General features: G+C 48.0%; 1 protein-coding gene and 1 pseudogene across 4 annotated transcripts in view; both read left to right on the forward strand.

Annotated features, from left to right (window-relative positions):
• TANC1 (tetratricopeptide repeat, ankyrin repeat and coiled-coil containing 1) overlaps positions 1-17881 on the forward strand; it is a 246711-nt gene that overhangs the window by 191061 nt on the left and 37769 nt on the right. For all 4 annotated transcript variants that reach the window (XM_055120531.1, XM_055120528.1, XM_055120530.1 and 1 more), the window contains 5 exons: positions 749-980; positions 2075-2241; positions 3097-3704; positions 8422-8530; positions 9869-9991. In XM_055120531.1, the coding sequence (XP_054976506.1) occupies positions 749-980; positions 2075-2241; positions 3097-3704; positions 8422-8530; positions 9869-9991 (1239 nt within the window). The remainder of the gene's footprint in view (positions 1-748; positions 981-2074; positions 2242-3096; positions 3705-8421; positions 8531-9868; positions 9992-17881) is intronic.
• Positions 13912-14350, forward strand: LOC101540475 (40S ribosomal protein S23-like; annotated as a pseudogene).

Here is a 17881-nt window from a genome sequence, read left to right on the forward strand (position 1 = left end):
CTTTTCTTGATCAGTTCCTCCCCTCATCTTCATCTGGATTAGCATGAGGCTTTCCACTAACCTAAGTACCTTTGTCCTTGGGGGTCTCTCTGTCAGATACCCTACTGCTACTTCAAACCTGTCCCAACAAAAGGAGCCTTTTATGCTCTCAGAACCTGGATCAGAACCTAGTCTCTCCCTAGGATCCCTCCACACCCTAGGCAGAAAACAGTGATACCTAATTTGGCCCTTCCTACTCCATCCCTGTGGAACTTTGCATTGTCATGTGGGGTGTCAGAGTGAGGATTTGAGCCAGGCTGCAAGTCATTCCTATGGGGTGGCTTTAGAGCCTGCCCTTCATGGCCAACTTTACGATCTGTTTGGGGGAGCAGTAAGGAAGTATCCTTAGGAGATTTTTAAAACAGGAATATCATGAAGATGGCACCTGTATATATCTCTTAAAAAAAAAAAACTGGGATCGTTCCAAATTGCCTTCAGCCAGGGTAGGCTTTGGGCCTGATGACCAACTTTTTATTAATTTCTGTATCATACCCACTAATGTAAACCTGGTTTTAGATGGAATTGTGCCTACAGTTAGACTCATGCCTGAAACAGGGCAAATCACACAAACGAAGAAGAAATAGGTGAATTATTTATGCCAAATAATTGGTGGCGGGGAGGGGGTGGCCACGGGAGCCGTGTGTCATGTTTTCTCCATGCCCGGTTAGGAGTGGCACGTGGGGGTGCTGACAGAGCTGTTTGCCCGCAGGTCGTGGCCTACCATTACTGCCAGGCTGATAACACCTACACATGCCTGGTGCCCGAGTTCGTGCACAGCGTCGCGGCGCTGCTCTGCCGCTCCCACCAGCTGGCCGCCTACCGGGACCTGCTGATCAAGGAGCCACAGCTGCAGAGCATGCTGAGTCTCCGGTCCTGTGTGCAGGACCCGGTCGCCGCCTTCAAGAGGGGAGTGCTGGAGCCACTCACAAACTTGAGAACAGGTACCTCCAGGCAGACCCCCGAGACCCTCTCCCCAGCCCCTCCATCTCCCCCACAGGAAATTGTCCTGAGCCGCCTGTCCTTAGCCAGGGCCCTAGGGTGGTCTCTGAGGGAGGAGGTTGGTGCTGGGGTGGGAGTGAGGGAAGGAAGCGTAGGTGCCCCTCTCCCACTTCCCTCCCACACACACACACCAGCCCTCCCCGCAGTGTGCTTTAAGTGGAGCAGGTTTGGATGAAACCCTCTCTAAGAAGAATTAACACAGAGTTGAACATTTCCAAAGTAGCTAATTTGTAACTGCAGGTGATCTAGATGACTTGTGCCCTAGAAATTGTTGCCTGCACGCTCTGCACTCCTACATAGCAAGAGCATGAGCCAGGGATTTGGCCAGCATTCCCAGAGCCTCTGCTCAGTTGAGTTGAACTGAAAGCTCTTTACAGAATTGCCCGTTTGCCCTTGAGTGTCCTTTGTGGGCCTTTGGTGTTCTCCATCCTCCTGCTATCCTCCTCCTCTAGGTCTAGTTGGACTGCCTTCATAGCTTTTCTGCCTGAAGGTGCAAGAGAGAGGGGATTGAAACAGCACCATCCCTCCTGATTCCCTGGGCAGAAAGTTGACGTTAGCATATAGAAAATTAGGCTCAGACATGCAGGAGAGTGCCCTTTGTGGAGAGTCTATGACGCGAGTCTTCTGCCAGTTGGGTTACTGCGTGACCCAGGCTGGGGGGCTCACCCTTCCCTTCATTGGAATGGACTTCCTGGTGCATCTGTCTATGTCAGTCTGTGTTTGATTTCTTTGTTGTACTCACCCCAGTGATGTGAGTTTATAACAAACTATCATATACTGGGTGAGATTCTGCTAATGTGTGTCACACAATAGTTTCTGAAAACTGTTTTGTGAGAATTGATTTTCTTTGGGCTGTGTGCTCTTATTTTCATTACAAACATAATAGAGAACGTGCTTCCATGAAAACCATTTCTCCAGCCATATGTAAATCATTTCTAGTTTTTTTGACACTTTGAGCTGAGTATAAAATACGCTGGGGGTGCCATCTTATAAGACATGTCTTAATTTCTTTTTTAAAAATTATTTTGTCTTTTAGAGCAGAAAATTCCTGAAGAAGACTATATTATTCTGATAGATGGCTTAAATGAAGCTGAGTTTCACAAGCCTGATTATGGAGATACGCTTTCTTCATTTATTACCAAAATTATCTCTAAATTTCCTGCCTGGTTAAAGTTGATTGTGACTGTAAGAGCAAATTTTCAGGTAAAAAAGAATTCTCGAATCTTTCCCAGTCCCCAAACCAGACCTTATATGATGAATGCTAACAACTTTTAGTATTATATTTAGATGTGCTGGACTCAAAAACTATTTAGAGAAAGAAGAAGAGTGGTACCCAAGAGGCATGCTGGAGTGTGGGGCGGGCAGGGGCAGGGGGCAGGTGGGGAGGGTGATGGGAGGGTGACAGGAGGGAAACTGGGGACATTGGTGTGGTGGAAAATGTACAAAATGTACATTTTGAATCCATAGCATTTCCTAAAACAATCGTCGGCTACCATGGGACAGTTTTGGTGTGAAGAGGCTGTCACAGGCACAGTCTGCAGGCAACTTCTGGTTTTCCGGTCACTTTACGTGGCGCAGATGTCGAGTGCACAGTCAGACAGGACTCTTACATTGGCACCCGGCTGTTTTCAGATGTGCAGAGCTGGTCTGCGTTTGTTCTTGTTACATAAGCAGTTGTACAATGTAAGAGTGATGGGTATCAGGTCACCTGCAGGGTCTCGCTGTCCCTTTGCTGGTCTGGCCAGGTTGTTGTCATCTGCTGGGGCTGATGTATTGCTCTGCTGCTGAGTTCTAGATAAGGGCCTCGGGGAAAACCTTTTCTGATCTGATCTTGCATCAGGATTTCTTTCACTTAAGCTTTTTATCTTCAATTTATCCTATTACATGTTTTAATGCAAAACAATGAGTCCCTGTAATCCAGGATAATCCCCCTGGAAAGAAAGCCAGTGATTCTAGTTGGAAATGCTGAAATGAAAACAACAACAACAAAAACCTCCATGGAATGACACTGGGTTTTTGTCTTCTGCCCCCTCCCCTTCTCCCCCATCTCCCCTGCAGGAAATTGTCAATGCGCTGCCCTTTGTCAAGTTCTCCTTAGATGACTTTCCCGACAACAAGGACATCCACAGCGACCTGCAGGCCTACGTGCAGCACAGGATGCGCAGCAGCCAGGACATCCTCAGCAACATCTCCCTGAATGGCAAGGCCGATGCTGCCCTCATCGCCAAAGTGAGCAGCCACCTGGTGCTGCGCAGCCTGGGCTCCTACCTGTACCTCAAGCTCACCCTGGACCTCTTCCAGAAGGGCCACTTGGTCATCAAGAGTGCCAGCTACAAGGTAGTGCCCGTGTCCCTGTCCGAGCTCTACCTGCTTCAGTGCAACCTCAAGTTCATGACTCAGTCGGCCTTCGAGAGAGCACTTCCAATTCTCAACGTGGCCCTGGCCTCCCTCCACCCCATGACGGACGAGCAGATCTTCCAGGCCATCAACGCGGGTCACATCCAAGGGGAGCAGGGATGGGACGACTTTCAGCAGAGGATGGAGGCCCTCTCTTGCTTCCTCATTAAGAGGCGAGACAAAACCCGCATGTTCTGCCACCCGTCCTTCAGGGAGTGGCTCGTGTGGAGAGCAGATGGCGAAAACACGGCCTTCCTGTGCGAGCCCAGGTACAACAGGCCGCTTGCTGTCAGCGCATTGCGGGGAGTCTAATGTGCAGTCGGGGAAAAGATTTCAAACGCAATTCACATTTTTTAATGGAAAGGCAATGCAAGATGAATAATTCAGGAGGGGCAATGGAAAATTCTCTCTGCTACTAAACATGCGTCCCTCCTTTAATTGCTAGAGTTTTAAAACGCCTCAGGACATTCAGATGAAAGGGAAGTGAGGCCTACTCTGTTGTATTTTCCACCATCTATTGTTTTCTAGAACCCCGTCCCCAGTCACAGTTCAGAGCGACACAGTGGGGAGGGAGACATGTGCTCCAGGGATTTCTCTAGAGGTTGTTACTAGCTTGTTCTCTTCTCCTGGGGATCTGGGGGATGACCCTTCTTGGCCCTTGCAGCATCTCAGGGATCAGAGATGTCAGCAGGTGGGGTACGGGGCAGAGATAGTGACACACTGGTACAGCTCAGTTGATTAGAGCATGATTTAGGGTCAGTGGCTTTGAGGGTTACCTGCCCCTTTTTGAGATGGTGAAAGTCAGCAGCATCCCTCCCAGAAGTTCAAGGCTCCATCCAGGTTTCGAAGCAAGACTGATATCAGATGCCCGGCTTCTCCCTGCTCATGGCCAGCCTGGATCATGTTTGTGGCCTGATACTTCTGGGAGGGAAAAGTCAGGGAATCTGAGCTTGGAGGACGCAGGAGGGTGCAGGCAATTTCAGACTGCAGTATGTTCATGCACGTGTCTGCCCAACTCTGCCTATGGCCTGTGCCTTTGCTGTCATGAACAGCTTCTGCTTTATGTGAGTCAGAGTTGGTGTCCAGTCTTGTAGGACGTGTAGCAGCCTACCAGCTGTCCCTGTGGGGTAGGACTGTGCATCCGTCCAGGTGCTGGGGTCCGGAAATGAACAGAACAGTAGTAAATGGCATACCACCTTCCTCCCCACAATTATTCACTTCATTTTGACTCTGTTGACCCAGCGGCTATTTCATGCTGTGGTTGGTGTCAACTCCTTTGGAGATGCTGACTGGAAACAAGACCTTTTAAACCTATATAGTGCCTTGCTTTGGGGTACTAGACTGTTAGGTTAATTAGCCAGATTGTAACAGCTATAAAATGTGTGATGAGATATATTTTGTCAATTTGGGGTTTTTGTTAGGAAGAGTGGTATCATTTTCTCAGAAAGCGGCTGTAGTTGAGTTCGTAGAGACATAATCAAAGCAGCAAGTACCCGACAAGCCGTATTGCTTCTAATTGGGGTTTGAGCAGAAATAATTGGATTGGGCTGTAGTAACAGTAGAGTCTCATTCAATGTGGTTTAGGGTATGTGTGAGGGGGGTGGGGGCGGTGGTGGAGGGGGAGGAGTGTCAGGGGTCAGTGAGGTTTTGAAGCCTAGGATAGAGCTGGGAGTGGATGCCTAAAAAGTCAGACATCACCCAGTCATGGACCTCTGAGAGTTGATGTCCTACAAACTAGGGGGTAGGACCCGGATCAGAATTGAGACTGGGATACAAAGTATAAAGGAGAGTCTGCTTCTTGTAATTGCACAGGTTGGCATCAGCCTAAGACCCTGATACATGTCCTCATAGACAGATTGTGTCTAGTATGATGAAGGAAGCTACTGACCGCTTTCAGCAGAAGATTTTGTAGTCCCACCTTGTGCAAGGCCTGCAGTTGGATTCCCGGGACAAGGGCTCAGCGCTGCAGATTCATTCACATGCATGGTGACATGTGGGTTGGGCCTTTGGAAGGAGCAATGCTTCTCTTACCTCATTTCAATGTACTTTGGCTCTGAGAATTTAAAAAGTCACATTAGAGCCAGAGACTAACTGCCTCAGACAGTGATACTCATTATTATTTCAGCCTCCTACCGTGCATTTTAAGTATGTTCCAAATAATTTTTTTTATATTACAACTGCCATCCTGCCTTTTGAGTTCAACATCATGAACTGCTTAGTAAGTAGATTAGAATTTTTAGTCTGTTTTTTTGTTTGTGTTTGTGCCACACCCACTGTGCTTAGGTCTTACTCCTGGCTCGTGCTCAGAGGGACTCTATGAGGTGTCTGGACTTGACAGTGTGCAAGCTGTCCTATTGCTCCAGCCCTCTCAGTGTTTTATCTGCAGCTTTGCAAATTAAGTAGTTGACTCCAAGGTGAAAAGTCTCAGAAATCAGGGAGGCATAGCTCCTGGAAAGTGGGACAAGGGCCGAAGAGTGAGGTGGATTTGAAAGAGCAGAAACTGACTTTGTTTTCATCAGTTTGAGCATGAGGAGTTGACAGAATTGTCTGGTAGACAGACTTTTTTGAACTCTGAAGGTCGAAGTAAAAGGAAGGTTTGGCATCATTAATGGTGTGGGCGATGGGATGTGACAAGGAAATAATGCTAAAGGAAAGGGAGCCCTGGACTTGTGAGGCATGGAAAAGAATTTCCAAGAAACATATTACAGGTTTGAATGTTGCCCTGAGAGAAGATGAGGGTTAAAAGGAGCCATTCAACTGCCAGTGGAGAAGTAGGGTCCTGGATATTAGGAGGTTCCTTCAGTAAAGGTGTGAGGAGTAAAAAGAGGGCCAGTAATATGGAAGAGGAGTTGAGAGACTTGGAGTTGTTTATGTTTGGGATGAATTTTGCTGTTAATGACACAAGAAATTGGGATGTTATTGGAAATACCTTGAGACAGTGCAGAGAAACGATTCACAGAGGAATTATTGGACATGCTGGAGCCACAGGGGAGGGGTGTACAGGGGTGGGCAGCTTGCTTCCTGTGTTCCCTTTAAGTCAGTCTGTAACACCATGGGCTAAATGAATTTTCCCTTGTTTATGTCTTCTAAGTCACAGAGCACCTCAAGAGAAACATCTTCCATTGTTTCCTGCAGAATCCCAAGTATTAAGCATATGCCAGCAATAAGTGAATGTTAAATGAAAAAATTAGAAATGCATAGTAATAGAAAAGGATTTTATGATGGAAAAACTACTTCAAATCTCTACTCAGTTATTTGTCAACGATTTCACTTTGGACAAACCACTGAACAAGATTTGCCCTAGGGGCTGGAGTGATAGCACAGCGGGTAGGGCGTTTGCCTTGCACGCGGCCGACCCGGGTTCGATTCCCAGCATCCCATATGGTCCCCTGAGCACCGCCAGGGGTAATTCCTGAGTGCAGAGCCAGGAGTGACCCTTGTGCATCGCCAGGTGTGACCCAAAAAAGCAAAAAAAAAAAAAAAAGATTTGCCCTATTCATCATATACTCTAAAAATACAATATTTAGTGATTCATAGGGTTTTGTAGGTCAGGTAAATATTTTTAGTTATGTTTTTGCATTTGGCATATACAGATAAAAGTTTGATATGTATAAGCTTTGGAGAATCACTCTTAAATGCAGGGAGACTTTGAAGGGAACATAGGATGGCAATGAAGGAGGGACCCAAAGGGCAGCAGGTGGTCCTCAATTATGTAGTGAATTGTCTCCAAGCACTGTGAGAAGCTTCATCTTGTTCGAGGGCACTGGAAACCTTTAGCCCTAAACCAAAGGTCATCACTCCTCAAGGGCCAACCATGCAACTTCAGTAGTTCAGTGTGTCTGTGGCAAATATAGTGGTTGTGACCACAAAGTTTGAGAGACTGAGGATGACTTAACCCTAGTTGAGTGGCCTGACTGGACCCATGTTGAATGTCTAGGGCAGCCATGGATAGGAAGGAGGAGGGATGCTAAGCATTGAGTGGCAGAGAGTGGTTTCCATGCATGTAATGAGAAGGGCAAGGAACTTGGGAGAGAGGTCATTGCCTGAGGAGGGAATCCACGCCTGGGGTCGGGGAGGGGGCATGTGAGAACACACAGAGGATATTTTTCATGGGAGAGCCCCAGACCCTTACAAGACTCGGGACAGCTGCCAGTGGAAGCATGAATTTCAAAGGCATGTCCCCTGTAACTTAAAAAGCATTTTCTTGGTGTCTTCCTGCCTGATTTTCTCATTGTTAACCTGGTTTATAACCAATTTGAGGAACTGACATATAATTGGAGAAATGCAGTTGAAATGACACATGCTTGAATTGTCTAAATTATCAACGACTAAAAAAGACATAACAATGAAGTTTTCCATACTATCTTTTGCCCCACGAATACTTGTTTTTCTCCCAATAAGACAACCCCTCAAGGTTGCTAGGTTGATAGAAATGAAAATAACACACATTTTATGCAAAAGTCAGCACTGTCAGTAAGCAACCCTTCACATCTTTCCCAGGCAAATTGACTCAGGCAAAGCCATGGTAACCCAGCGAGAAAGAATGAGTCCCTCCAGATCTAGAGGGGAGATGGCCATAATGGCCACTTCAGGAAAGGGCTAGTATTATTGTGACCACAGAAAACTCCTTAGTCTCACGCAATTTGCATTTAAGTGACAGAGAGAAATCAAATAAGGTGTCGAGAACCTGAGAGTCCATTTAAATGGTCTGTGGTTAATTTTAAAGTTACAGATTTGCCCTGTCCTAAATTTCCTCTCTCCGGTCACTCCACAGAGATGGGGAAACCTAGAGAGAGGTTTTAAGTGGCTTAAAGAATCAACAGCCTTTGCATTTTCTGTGAAGCGGCATCTTTTCACTCATGTATGGTGATGCTGATGGTGAAGAGTTCAGGGGACTTGTTGCAACCTTTACACTGAGGGGGGCTTGGTGTGGGGGTGCAATAGATGGGGTCTTCTGTTTTCAGCCTTTGTGTTTTTCTTGCTTAGGAATGGGCACGCTCTGCTGGCATTCATGTTCTCCCGACAGGAGGGCAAGCTGAACCGCCAGCAGACCATGGAGCTTGGTCATCACATCCTGAAGGCCCATATTTTCAAGGTGAGACACATTCACACTTAGGAATCTCATCATTTCTCCTGAGTACTCTTGTGGGGGGAGTTTCAACAGCCAGTGCTCCCGGGCTTCTCAGCTTCCATAAATCCCATTCCAAATATGGTTCCCTCCTTTCTCCCTAATTACTCTTCTGATTTATGACCATTGGCCTGCATCTTTCTAGTTTATCCCTCAAGTCTATATTTAAGTGCTGTGGTTTAGGTTTTACTTTTTCCCTCTTAAATCTTCAATGTTTCAGACCAGGGATATGACTCAGTAGAAGCGTGTTTCCCTTACATGTGTGGGGCCCTGTATTTGATCTTTGGCAACCCCCCCCCCATACACACACACACACACACACACACACACCAGCCCCCAAGAAAAAGTTACTGTAAGTCTGTGTTTGCGAGAGATGGTGTTGGTCCTTGGGAGCTATTCCCGGGAGTACCAGGGCTATGTGGTGACAAGAACCAAACCCAGAGCTCCCTCATGCAAAGCATGTGCTCCAGACTTGTGGGAAACCTCCCAGCCCTCTGTGAATCTTTTAAGTTTATTTCCACTTAATTTATTTTCTTTTTGTTTCCTCATAATTTGATCATTTAAGACTCCTACTTGGGGCCTGAGAGATAATACAGCAGGTAACGTGCTTGCCTTGCATGAAGCTGGCCCAGGTTCAGTCCTTGAACCGTCCGGAGTGAGCCCTGAGTGCAGAGGCAGGAGTAAGCCCTGAGAACCACCAGGTGTGGCCCCAAAACAACAAAATGTGACGTGGCATATGCAATTTTGCACTACCTGGATTTTCAGATTGTGTCCTTATTTCTCATAGTCCAACTTGATGTGTTCCTCTTTGATCTGGATTTCCTGTCGTTTGGTAATTGTATCTAGAGGCATAATTAGGTTGAGGTTTAATGTTGGGGGCCATGGTAGTGGGGAACAGAGGATCACAATTACTTTATAGTTCACTTGGAGATTATCTCTTTGGTCTTTCTCTGGGTGTCTTGCTCCTGGGGGCATAGCGTTTGTGTTCATTTTTTTTTTGATGTTGGGCTGTCAGCCCCGCCGCTCTCTGCCAGGACTCACACACCCATTAGCAGTTATAGAAAGGTGATACACTTTTTCTTCAGAGACCTGCTCTAAAGAGAGCCTGAAATCCGCTGACTCTTTCCCCAGCACACACTTCATATAGCAAAAACCTGCCAGCCCTTCACCCAGAAAGGGAGGTTTCACAGGTCCACGCACACGGCTCTCTCCATGCATGAGCAAGTAGCTGTACCCTCTGGCCCCTGCCATCCCTGCAAAGGGAGAAGGAGACACTGAGGCCGGTTTGTTTCTGATTGCTTCCAGGGCCTGAGTAAGAAGACGGGAATCTCTTCAAGCCATCTCCAAGCCCTGTGGATCGGGTACAGCACAGAGGGGCTGTCTGCTGCCCTCGCCTCTCTCAGGAATCTCTACACCCCCAACGTGAAAGTGAGTGGCCCTCCTGCAGGGAAGCCAGGGCCCAGACCACTCTCCCTGTGCTGCTGGTGGCCCCCAGTGGCACAGGAGCCTCTCCTGGCTCCAGTTCCCTGGTCTGGGTCACCCAGTCCGAGTGTGCTGTGATGGATTCTAGGTTTAGCGTTTGTGCGGTCAGGAGGATGTGGGTGGTCGGGGGCTGCTCTATGAACATGAGGTGGCTGTGATAAGGAAGCCATTTATGAAGGAAACCGAAGGGGGATTTCTAGAAAAAATAGATTTTTAAAATCTTTTTAATCATCCTTGGTTTCTAATCTGGACTGTCTCTGTGTTTCATAGGAAGTTCATCATATAGGAGTGATTTTAAAGTGGGGGGGGCATGCACTGAGGAAGATTGTTCAGAAAAATCTCATGCCACATACTTGGGACTTTGGAAAGCAGCTGTATCAGGTGGATAGGTCTGAGTCCAGGTTGTGTCTTAGACAGTGACTGTCATCACCTGAGGTGCTAGTAAACTTGTTTATTCATTTCTTTCTTTTTTTTTTCTTTAGGGGTTGTTTTTTTGGGGGGGTCACACCCAGCAGTGCTGGGGGCTTACTCCTGGGTCTGCACTCATGGATCACTCCCGGCGGTGCTGTGGGGATGGACCATCTGTAGTGCTGGGCATGAAGCCAGGGTCTGCTACATGCAAGGAAGAGCCTTCCCCGTCTCCTGTCTGATTCACTAATTTGGGTTTGAGGGTAGACTTTCCTTCCACACTTACAGCAGTCAACTGGTCACGGGCACACAAAGGCCAGGTGTCTGTCAAGGCAGCCAAGGAGGTTCCCCTCCACAGAGTGTGGGAATGACTGGCTTACATTTTATATTCATCGGCTTTCCAGTGCAAAATAAATGGGATCATAATTATCTTTATGGTTTAGAGTCGGCCTCCTAACTGGACATTCCTGCTAGGTAGACTGCAGGCCTTTTAGCCCCAGACCCTGCTGTGCCTACAGCTGCAGAAGCTCCAGGCAGGATCCCAGGACTGCCCCACCCCCTCACCTCCGTGAGGAGGGGCATCCTGTTCCCTCTGGATGGCAGAGCATGGCCCGCCATGGCCAGTGCAGCACGGATAGGGACGCCTTGGAAGTTCCTGCACGTTCCTTTAGATTGCAATTTGGGGTTTATGAACCTGATGGTGGAGGAAGACTCCACAAGAGACACTCAATCCTGGGGTCCTCTGTTTCTCTCTTACTTGTCTGTTCCGCATTCTTCAGCTCTGTACCTCACATGTGTGTCTGGGGCTCGGGACTTGTGGAGCATTTCCTCCTATCTGCTAGGTAGTGCAGAGCACCCTCTTGTCATTTTCCTGCCTTCCTGGTGTATTTATTGTATAGAATAAACACACACAATTTATGGGAGTCATTGTATGTGTGTGTTGTACCACTTGGGCTATATCTCCAGCCCATTTCTTTGTATTTTGAGCTATATCTAGCAGTTCTGGGACTGCTCCCAGCTCAGTGCTCAGAGGTTGCTCCCTCTAGCTTCTGGGAGAGCCAGGTAGTACTGGGGATTGAATCTGGGTCTTCTGTCTGCAAAGCATGTGCTCCATCCCATTGTTCTGTTTTATTGAGCTATACCTCCTGCTATCAGTGGCAGGTCTGCGAGCTAACAATTCAGGAGTTGCACGTAACATAAAATGTTCACCATATCCGTCTCCTTAACACCCACCACCACGCAGTTGCACACTGCTTTTCCTTATCACTAAACATTTTTAGATCAACACTGAGCAACTTTTTAATATAACCTCCAATGTTACTAGTTCTGCTCCCCACTACTACACTCCCACACTGCACTTCACATCTCCACTTCTGCCTTACAGCCTCTTCATCAGCCTTTCTCCAGTCCTCTCAGTAGGAGCACCTCACCCAGAGCTCTGTGCCCCAGGCGCGGCCTCTGAGTGGGTGAGAGAAGGGCCACCATCCCCAGGAGGGGCACACAGGATCTCTGGCCAGGATGGAGGTGTGGCCTCACTCAGGAAGACTCAGCCCTGTTCTTAGAGTTCCAAGAACTGGGTTTTATCCTGCCATACTCCAGGGGAAGAGCACTCTGGAGGAGTCTCCAGGCCATGCATGCTCTGCCATACTCCTGAGCATGTTCTCTCATTTTCCGGTTCATCCCCACTGAGCCCGCATGCAAGGGTTATGGGTGGGTGGACAGGGAATCCTATTTTAATAGTTGGGAAGAAGTACAGCCAAGCAGCCCGGCAGCTGATCAAAGGGAGAATCTTTCTAGATGAAGTCACTTCAAAGAAAGGTGGAGAAAAGACTGAACTTCAGCTCCACATGATGAAGCAATCACACTAAGAATTTTTGTTTTCCTTAGAGTATATAAAAATTAGAACCGAGGCTTGCTCTTCGTGCCCCTATTATCCCTTGAACACATAACTCGCTTGCTTGTCTCTGTTTCTTTCCTTGCCTGTTTCCACTCTGGAGACGCCCATATTTTCTCTTGAACACATACATCTCTTTTCTCTCCTCTCACATCTTTCTAAATAAGTTTCAATAAAAAACTGTCCTGCATCTACCCCCAAAAAAAAAGAAAAGGAAAAAAATTAGAACTGAAATGCTATAGGATTGTTTCATCAATATCTAAAATGGTTTTGTAATATTGAGGTTCTTATAATTTACAAAATTCTATAAAGATAGGAGTAAAGAAATAATAATCAAATGCTAATATCTGTTTTTTGTTATGTTAATGACTTACGGATCTAGAATTATTTTAACTTGGAAAAAAGCAGATGAGCAATGATATACTCTATTGAATGAGTTTTCAAGACGGTAAATTAAAAGGTATCTAGGATGATGATATAATGAGCTTGACCCTTTTGGGACTGCAAACTTTCCCTTTCTAACATACTTGCGGTTTTAAGAGCTATTCATCTTTGTTTTGTAGAACTCCAGTGTCACCTGCATCTACACTATCCCCAACATTATTTATCTTGGTTATAGAATTTTAAGGCTTCCCATTATCATTCTGTTTCTTTTATCTTTGAAAAGAAAAAAGGGGTTTTCACAGAATCTTGAACAAATTACAGTAATTTAAAAATTATGCATGCAATTAAGGAACTTTTTTTAGGGAGTATTAAATGTTGTCATACAGGAATGAATGTCATTTTGAGCAATAATTGCAGTTTGCCATTTTGGTAAATTAAAGTGACTTGCTCGGGAACGATTATTTAGTAGATGGGTTTTTATTTGTGCACAGGGCCAGGATTTCTGTCAGGTGTGGGCCAGGACAGCTCCAAGTTCCAGCCACCTTGTAGTTTTACTCATTCTGCCCCATCTTCTGGCTCTGGGGTGATGCCTGAGTGGCCAAGGCTGTTGAGGTCCTTCCTGTTGAAGGCAGGGAGTAGGAAGTCAGGGGCTAGAGAAGGGGTTGGACCCAACTTCCTTTGGCAGAGAAGACCTGGATACATCCTGGCTCACAGTCAGGCCATATGTAGGCCTTTTTAAGTGGTTGTGTTGATATGCACGACTCTATAAATAAAAGTCCAACCCAGGTGAGCTAAAAGATCTAATTGGTTTAATTTAAAAAAAAAAAAATTGTAGATTAGGAAGCATCCCATTTAGCTGGTAGAAAAGCACAGCTACAAAGTTATAAAACATGGAAGGTCTTTGCAGTCAAACCGAATGGAACAAGGTCATTTTGCAAAAGAAAAGGATTGTTTCAACCTCCTTCCCTGGGGAGCAGGATCCTGTGGTGAGAGACTCCTGCTGACCAGGAAACTCCTAGGGCGCCCTTTGATTTCTGCTTTGGAGAGAGGCTGAAACTGTAGTTCAGTCAAGGGTTAAGTCTTGGTGGGCCTCAGAGGATGCTCCATTTAGAGCCTATTTTCTTTTCAACAATACTTTAAAACTGGGGCCCCCTTTTGCTCGGCCCTTGCTACCAACAGGATGGGTAAATGGCTTGGCCTTGATGCTGTCCAGACACTCCACAGCCACTGGCAAGGTCAGAAGTGGCATGACAAGCAGTATGAGAAAGTGCATTTGGACATGGCCCTGAAGGCCAGCCCCTTCAGGGCTGCATCCCATGCGAAGGCGATCGTGCTGGAAAAAGTTGGCATTGAGGCTAAACAGCCAAATTCTGCTAGAAAAAAGTGGGTCTGAGTTCAGCTGATGAAGAACGGCAAAAAGAAAAAAACAACACAGCCTTTGTACCCAATGATGGCTGCTTGAGTTTTATTGAGGAAAATGACAAACTTCTTTTGCTGGATTTGGTCACAAAGGGCATGCTGATGTGATATTCCTGGGGTCTGCTTTAAGGTTGTCAGAGTAGCCATTGTGTCTCTTTTTGGCTTTATGTGAAGACAAGAAGGAAAGACCAAGATCATAAGTTTCCATGATGAAAGCACAATAGTAATACATTTTCATATACTGAGAAAAAAATAAAACTGGGGCCCCACTGGGTACCCTGTTGCCAGGGGCCGCTTCAGGACCTCATGTTCACATCCCTTTGCCTACCCTGACCTTTCCCTCTTTCTTATCTTGCATTCATTAATTGCGGGTGCTTATAGATGATATTGCCAGAGTATGTCGTGTGAGGAGAGGTGATGCTGTGACAGTGGTTGGAAAACATCCACGGAGTCAGGGGACTGCCAGGGTTACCCATTAAACAGCCCGGCCTCAAAGGCAGAGTCAGCTAAGCTGCAGTTGCTCTCTGCAGCAACATTGTTGTGACAGAGATTGGCTTTGTGCCAGGGCCGGCTGGCACCCTGCTACTCCAAGCCTGTAAGGTGGAAGGAACCTGGGGTCTGGGATGTAACTCTGGGCTGGAGCCCACGCTTCACCATGTATGAAGCCCTGGGCTTGAGTCCTAGTATTCTCCACCTCCAAACATGGATGTGACCAGCGCATGAGACCCGGCGTGATGGGAAGCCTCCGGGGGATGTTGAAGCCCCTGGGAAAGACAGCCTGTGTTGCATGCTCGGGCGAGTGGTTTGTGTTAGTGCTTCTCCTCCTCTCTGGAAACTCTGACTCTGCCATATGCATATGAGCACCTCAGCCTGCTGCTTCCTACTGTGAGCCCAGGGGACTCAGGGCCACCCTGCAATTGTCCCGGGACACTGGATATTCAGAGCACCAGGACTTTGGGTAGAACTTTCTCCTGTACTTTCCAGGGGTCAGGGTCCCGGGCTCTTGTCCCATTCAGAGAGGGGGCATTGCTGCACTTTAAGATGCAGCGAGCAGAGGGGCGGCGTGCCTGTGTGGGGCACACTCCGCATCTTCAGTATGACGGTGAGCCGGAGAACTGCAACAGCAGCTTCCTTTCCAGATGAGGATGTAGAGGCTGAGGATGATGCTGAGCGGCCGGCCCCACATCTCTCTGGCGCCGAGCAAGCCCACACTCTGCAGGCTCTCGCGTCACCTGATGTGTTTACAGTCCTGGCTGCCAGCAGGAGCCACCGGGGAGCTGGCGGGGCCCTGGCCAAGTCAGAATCTCCAAGGGTGGGGCTCGGGCACTGGAAACTTGCAAGCTCCCAGGTGGTTTTGGGGTTTGCAGCAGGATAAGTGCCAGGGGTGAGTGGAAGATTCACAAACTGATTGGGGGGTCGGTGGTAAAGCAAACAAGCCAACTGCAGCCCAGCGAAGGAAATGTTTTCCCCAAAAAGCAGCTGAAGTGTGAAGTAATGAGGAACATCTATAGGAAAGTTCTGTCCCTTTGCATGTCCTTCCAGGTCTTGGAAGGTTTTTAGCAAGCTATGACTGAAAGCCTTGTTGGCAGAGAGTAGCAGGTCGAATAAATTGGCATACTGTTTCTTTAAGAGCTGCATGGTGCACAGAGAAGTTGGATAATTTTCTGAAATCACACAGTAAGTTAGGTAAGAGGCTGATTGAGGACATCAGCATCTTGTTCTCTGAGGTTCCGTTATCTCAAGAAGGCTGGAGCAACAGTACAGTGGCTAGGGTGTTTGCCTTGCATGCTGCAGACCTGGGTTCAATCATCAGCATCCCATATGGTCCCTTGAGCACCACCAGAAGTAACTGAGTGCAGAACCAGGAGTAACCCCTCTGAGCATCGCAAGTGTGACCCCAAAAAGACAAAATGATGATGGAGGGGGAGGATATCCAGCATGTTCCTGCCTGTCCTGTGGTGATCAGAGTCGACGCATCCTTCAGGGAAATTACGTGGAAAGCTGTCAGGATTTTCCTCTAAGAACCAGTTTCCAAAGCCTTAATAAATCCCTCAAGAATTGTAGCAGCTTTGGAGCCAGAGATAGTACAGTATGTTGGGCATTGGCCGTGCACACGGCCAACCTGGGTTTGATCCTGAAATCCCAAATGGTCCCCTGAGCACCTCCAGGAGTAATTCTTGAGTGCAGAGCTGGAAGTCAGTCCTGTGTATTGCCAGGTGTGACCCAACAATAATAAAACAACAACAAAGCCCAAGAATTTTACCAGCGTTATCCTCATCTTAATACTTGCTTTCTGGAGCTGGAGCAACAATACAGTGAATAGGGCATTTGCCTTACACATGGCAGACCCAGCTTCGATCACTGGCATCCCATATAGTCCCCTGAGCACCGCCAGAAGTTATTGAGTGCAGACTTAGGAGAAACTCCTCTGAGCATTGCTATGTGTTACCCCCAAAAGACCCCCCCCAAAAAAAAAAACCCAAAACACTGGCTTTTGTCTAGCATTTAACTTTTATTTCTTGAGTTGTGGTAAGGCTGGTGTTGTGAGGAGGACGCCTGTGTTCGCTGTGAGGTTGACAAGCAGAGCCGAGGTGGTGGGTGGTGTGCCAAGCACCCATCTGGAGTGCCTAGACATTGCCACCATTTCTCATCTTTCCCTCCACGTGTTTTCTACCTTCCCATTCACCCCCCAGCTGGTTGGCAGCCGGGGAGTGGAGACCAGCTTGCTGATGATATAGCTGAGAACTTAAGGGCCCTTTCTTGATCTCCCTTGCTTTGAGGCGGGGGTTTTGTGGACACCTCAAGGTGCTCAGGGCATACTGTCTTTGAGCTCAGGGATCACACCTGGTAGGGGCCTGGGGACCACAAGAGGATTGAGCCTAAGGTAGATGTAAGTCAGGCCTTGCCTGCTGGCTCTGTGTCTCAGGCCCCCTTCCCTGAGGCACTTGTGCATGCTCTGGCCTGCCTTAAGGTCAGTGAGGGCTAGTAAAGGGGGCACGACTGACATTTGGGCTGGCCCTGCCATGTGGGCTGGAAGTTCCCTGGCACTCCTGGGTCTGCTGCCGTGAGCTAAGTCAGACGGGAGTGCGTGGAGGGTCAGGGAGCTCCTGGGCTGCAGGCATGTGTGGAGTGTGTGGTGGCGCGGGGTGTGAGGGTTCTGGGTACAGTGGGGGCTGCTCTCTGGTGACTGGGCATTGGAGCAGAGACTCATAGGAGCATTCTCGCTGGGCCTTCCTCTCAGGAGGAACCGAATGGGGAAGGCCAGGAGGACAGAACCTCCTCCTGGCTGTGAGGGACAGGCCTGAGACTCAGCAAGGCTGCCCTGGAGGGAAGCTGGGAGAGGAGGCCCGAGTGAGAGTCGATGCTGGGTCATGTGTGTTGCTCCCTTCATCGGGAGCCGAGACCTGTGCGGATCGGCCGGTTCCTTGCCCGCTGCACACTGCCCAGTGACTCTGACATAGCTCACCACCCGACAGCAGCAGTTCTCTCATCTGTGGCTTTCCCGTCAGCTGCTCTGCACGCCTGTCGCTGCAGCACCTTCAGCCCTGGAAGGAGTCTTGTCTTCCTCTCCCATCTCCTAATGATCCCTACTCCAGTCAAATCAGTGACAGTCGCTCATGGTTTTCACACCTCATGAGTGGGCAGCCTGAGAGCGGGGGGCGTGATTGATGGGTAGGACAAGCTAAGGGAGCTCTGGGGATAAAAGCAGAGAGCTTTGTAATGGGTGTTAA

This window comes from Sorex araneus, chromosome X, assembly GCF_027595985.1.
Source record: "Sorex araneus isolate mSorAra2 chromosome X, mSorAra2.pri, whole genome shotgun sequence".
NCBI classification, from domain to species: domain Eukaryota; kingdom Metazoa; phylum Chordata; class Mammalia; order Eulipotyphla; family Soricidae; genus Sorex; species Sorex araneus.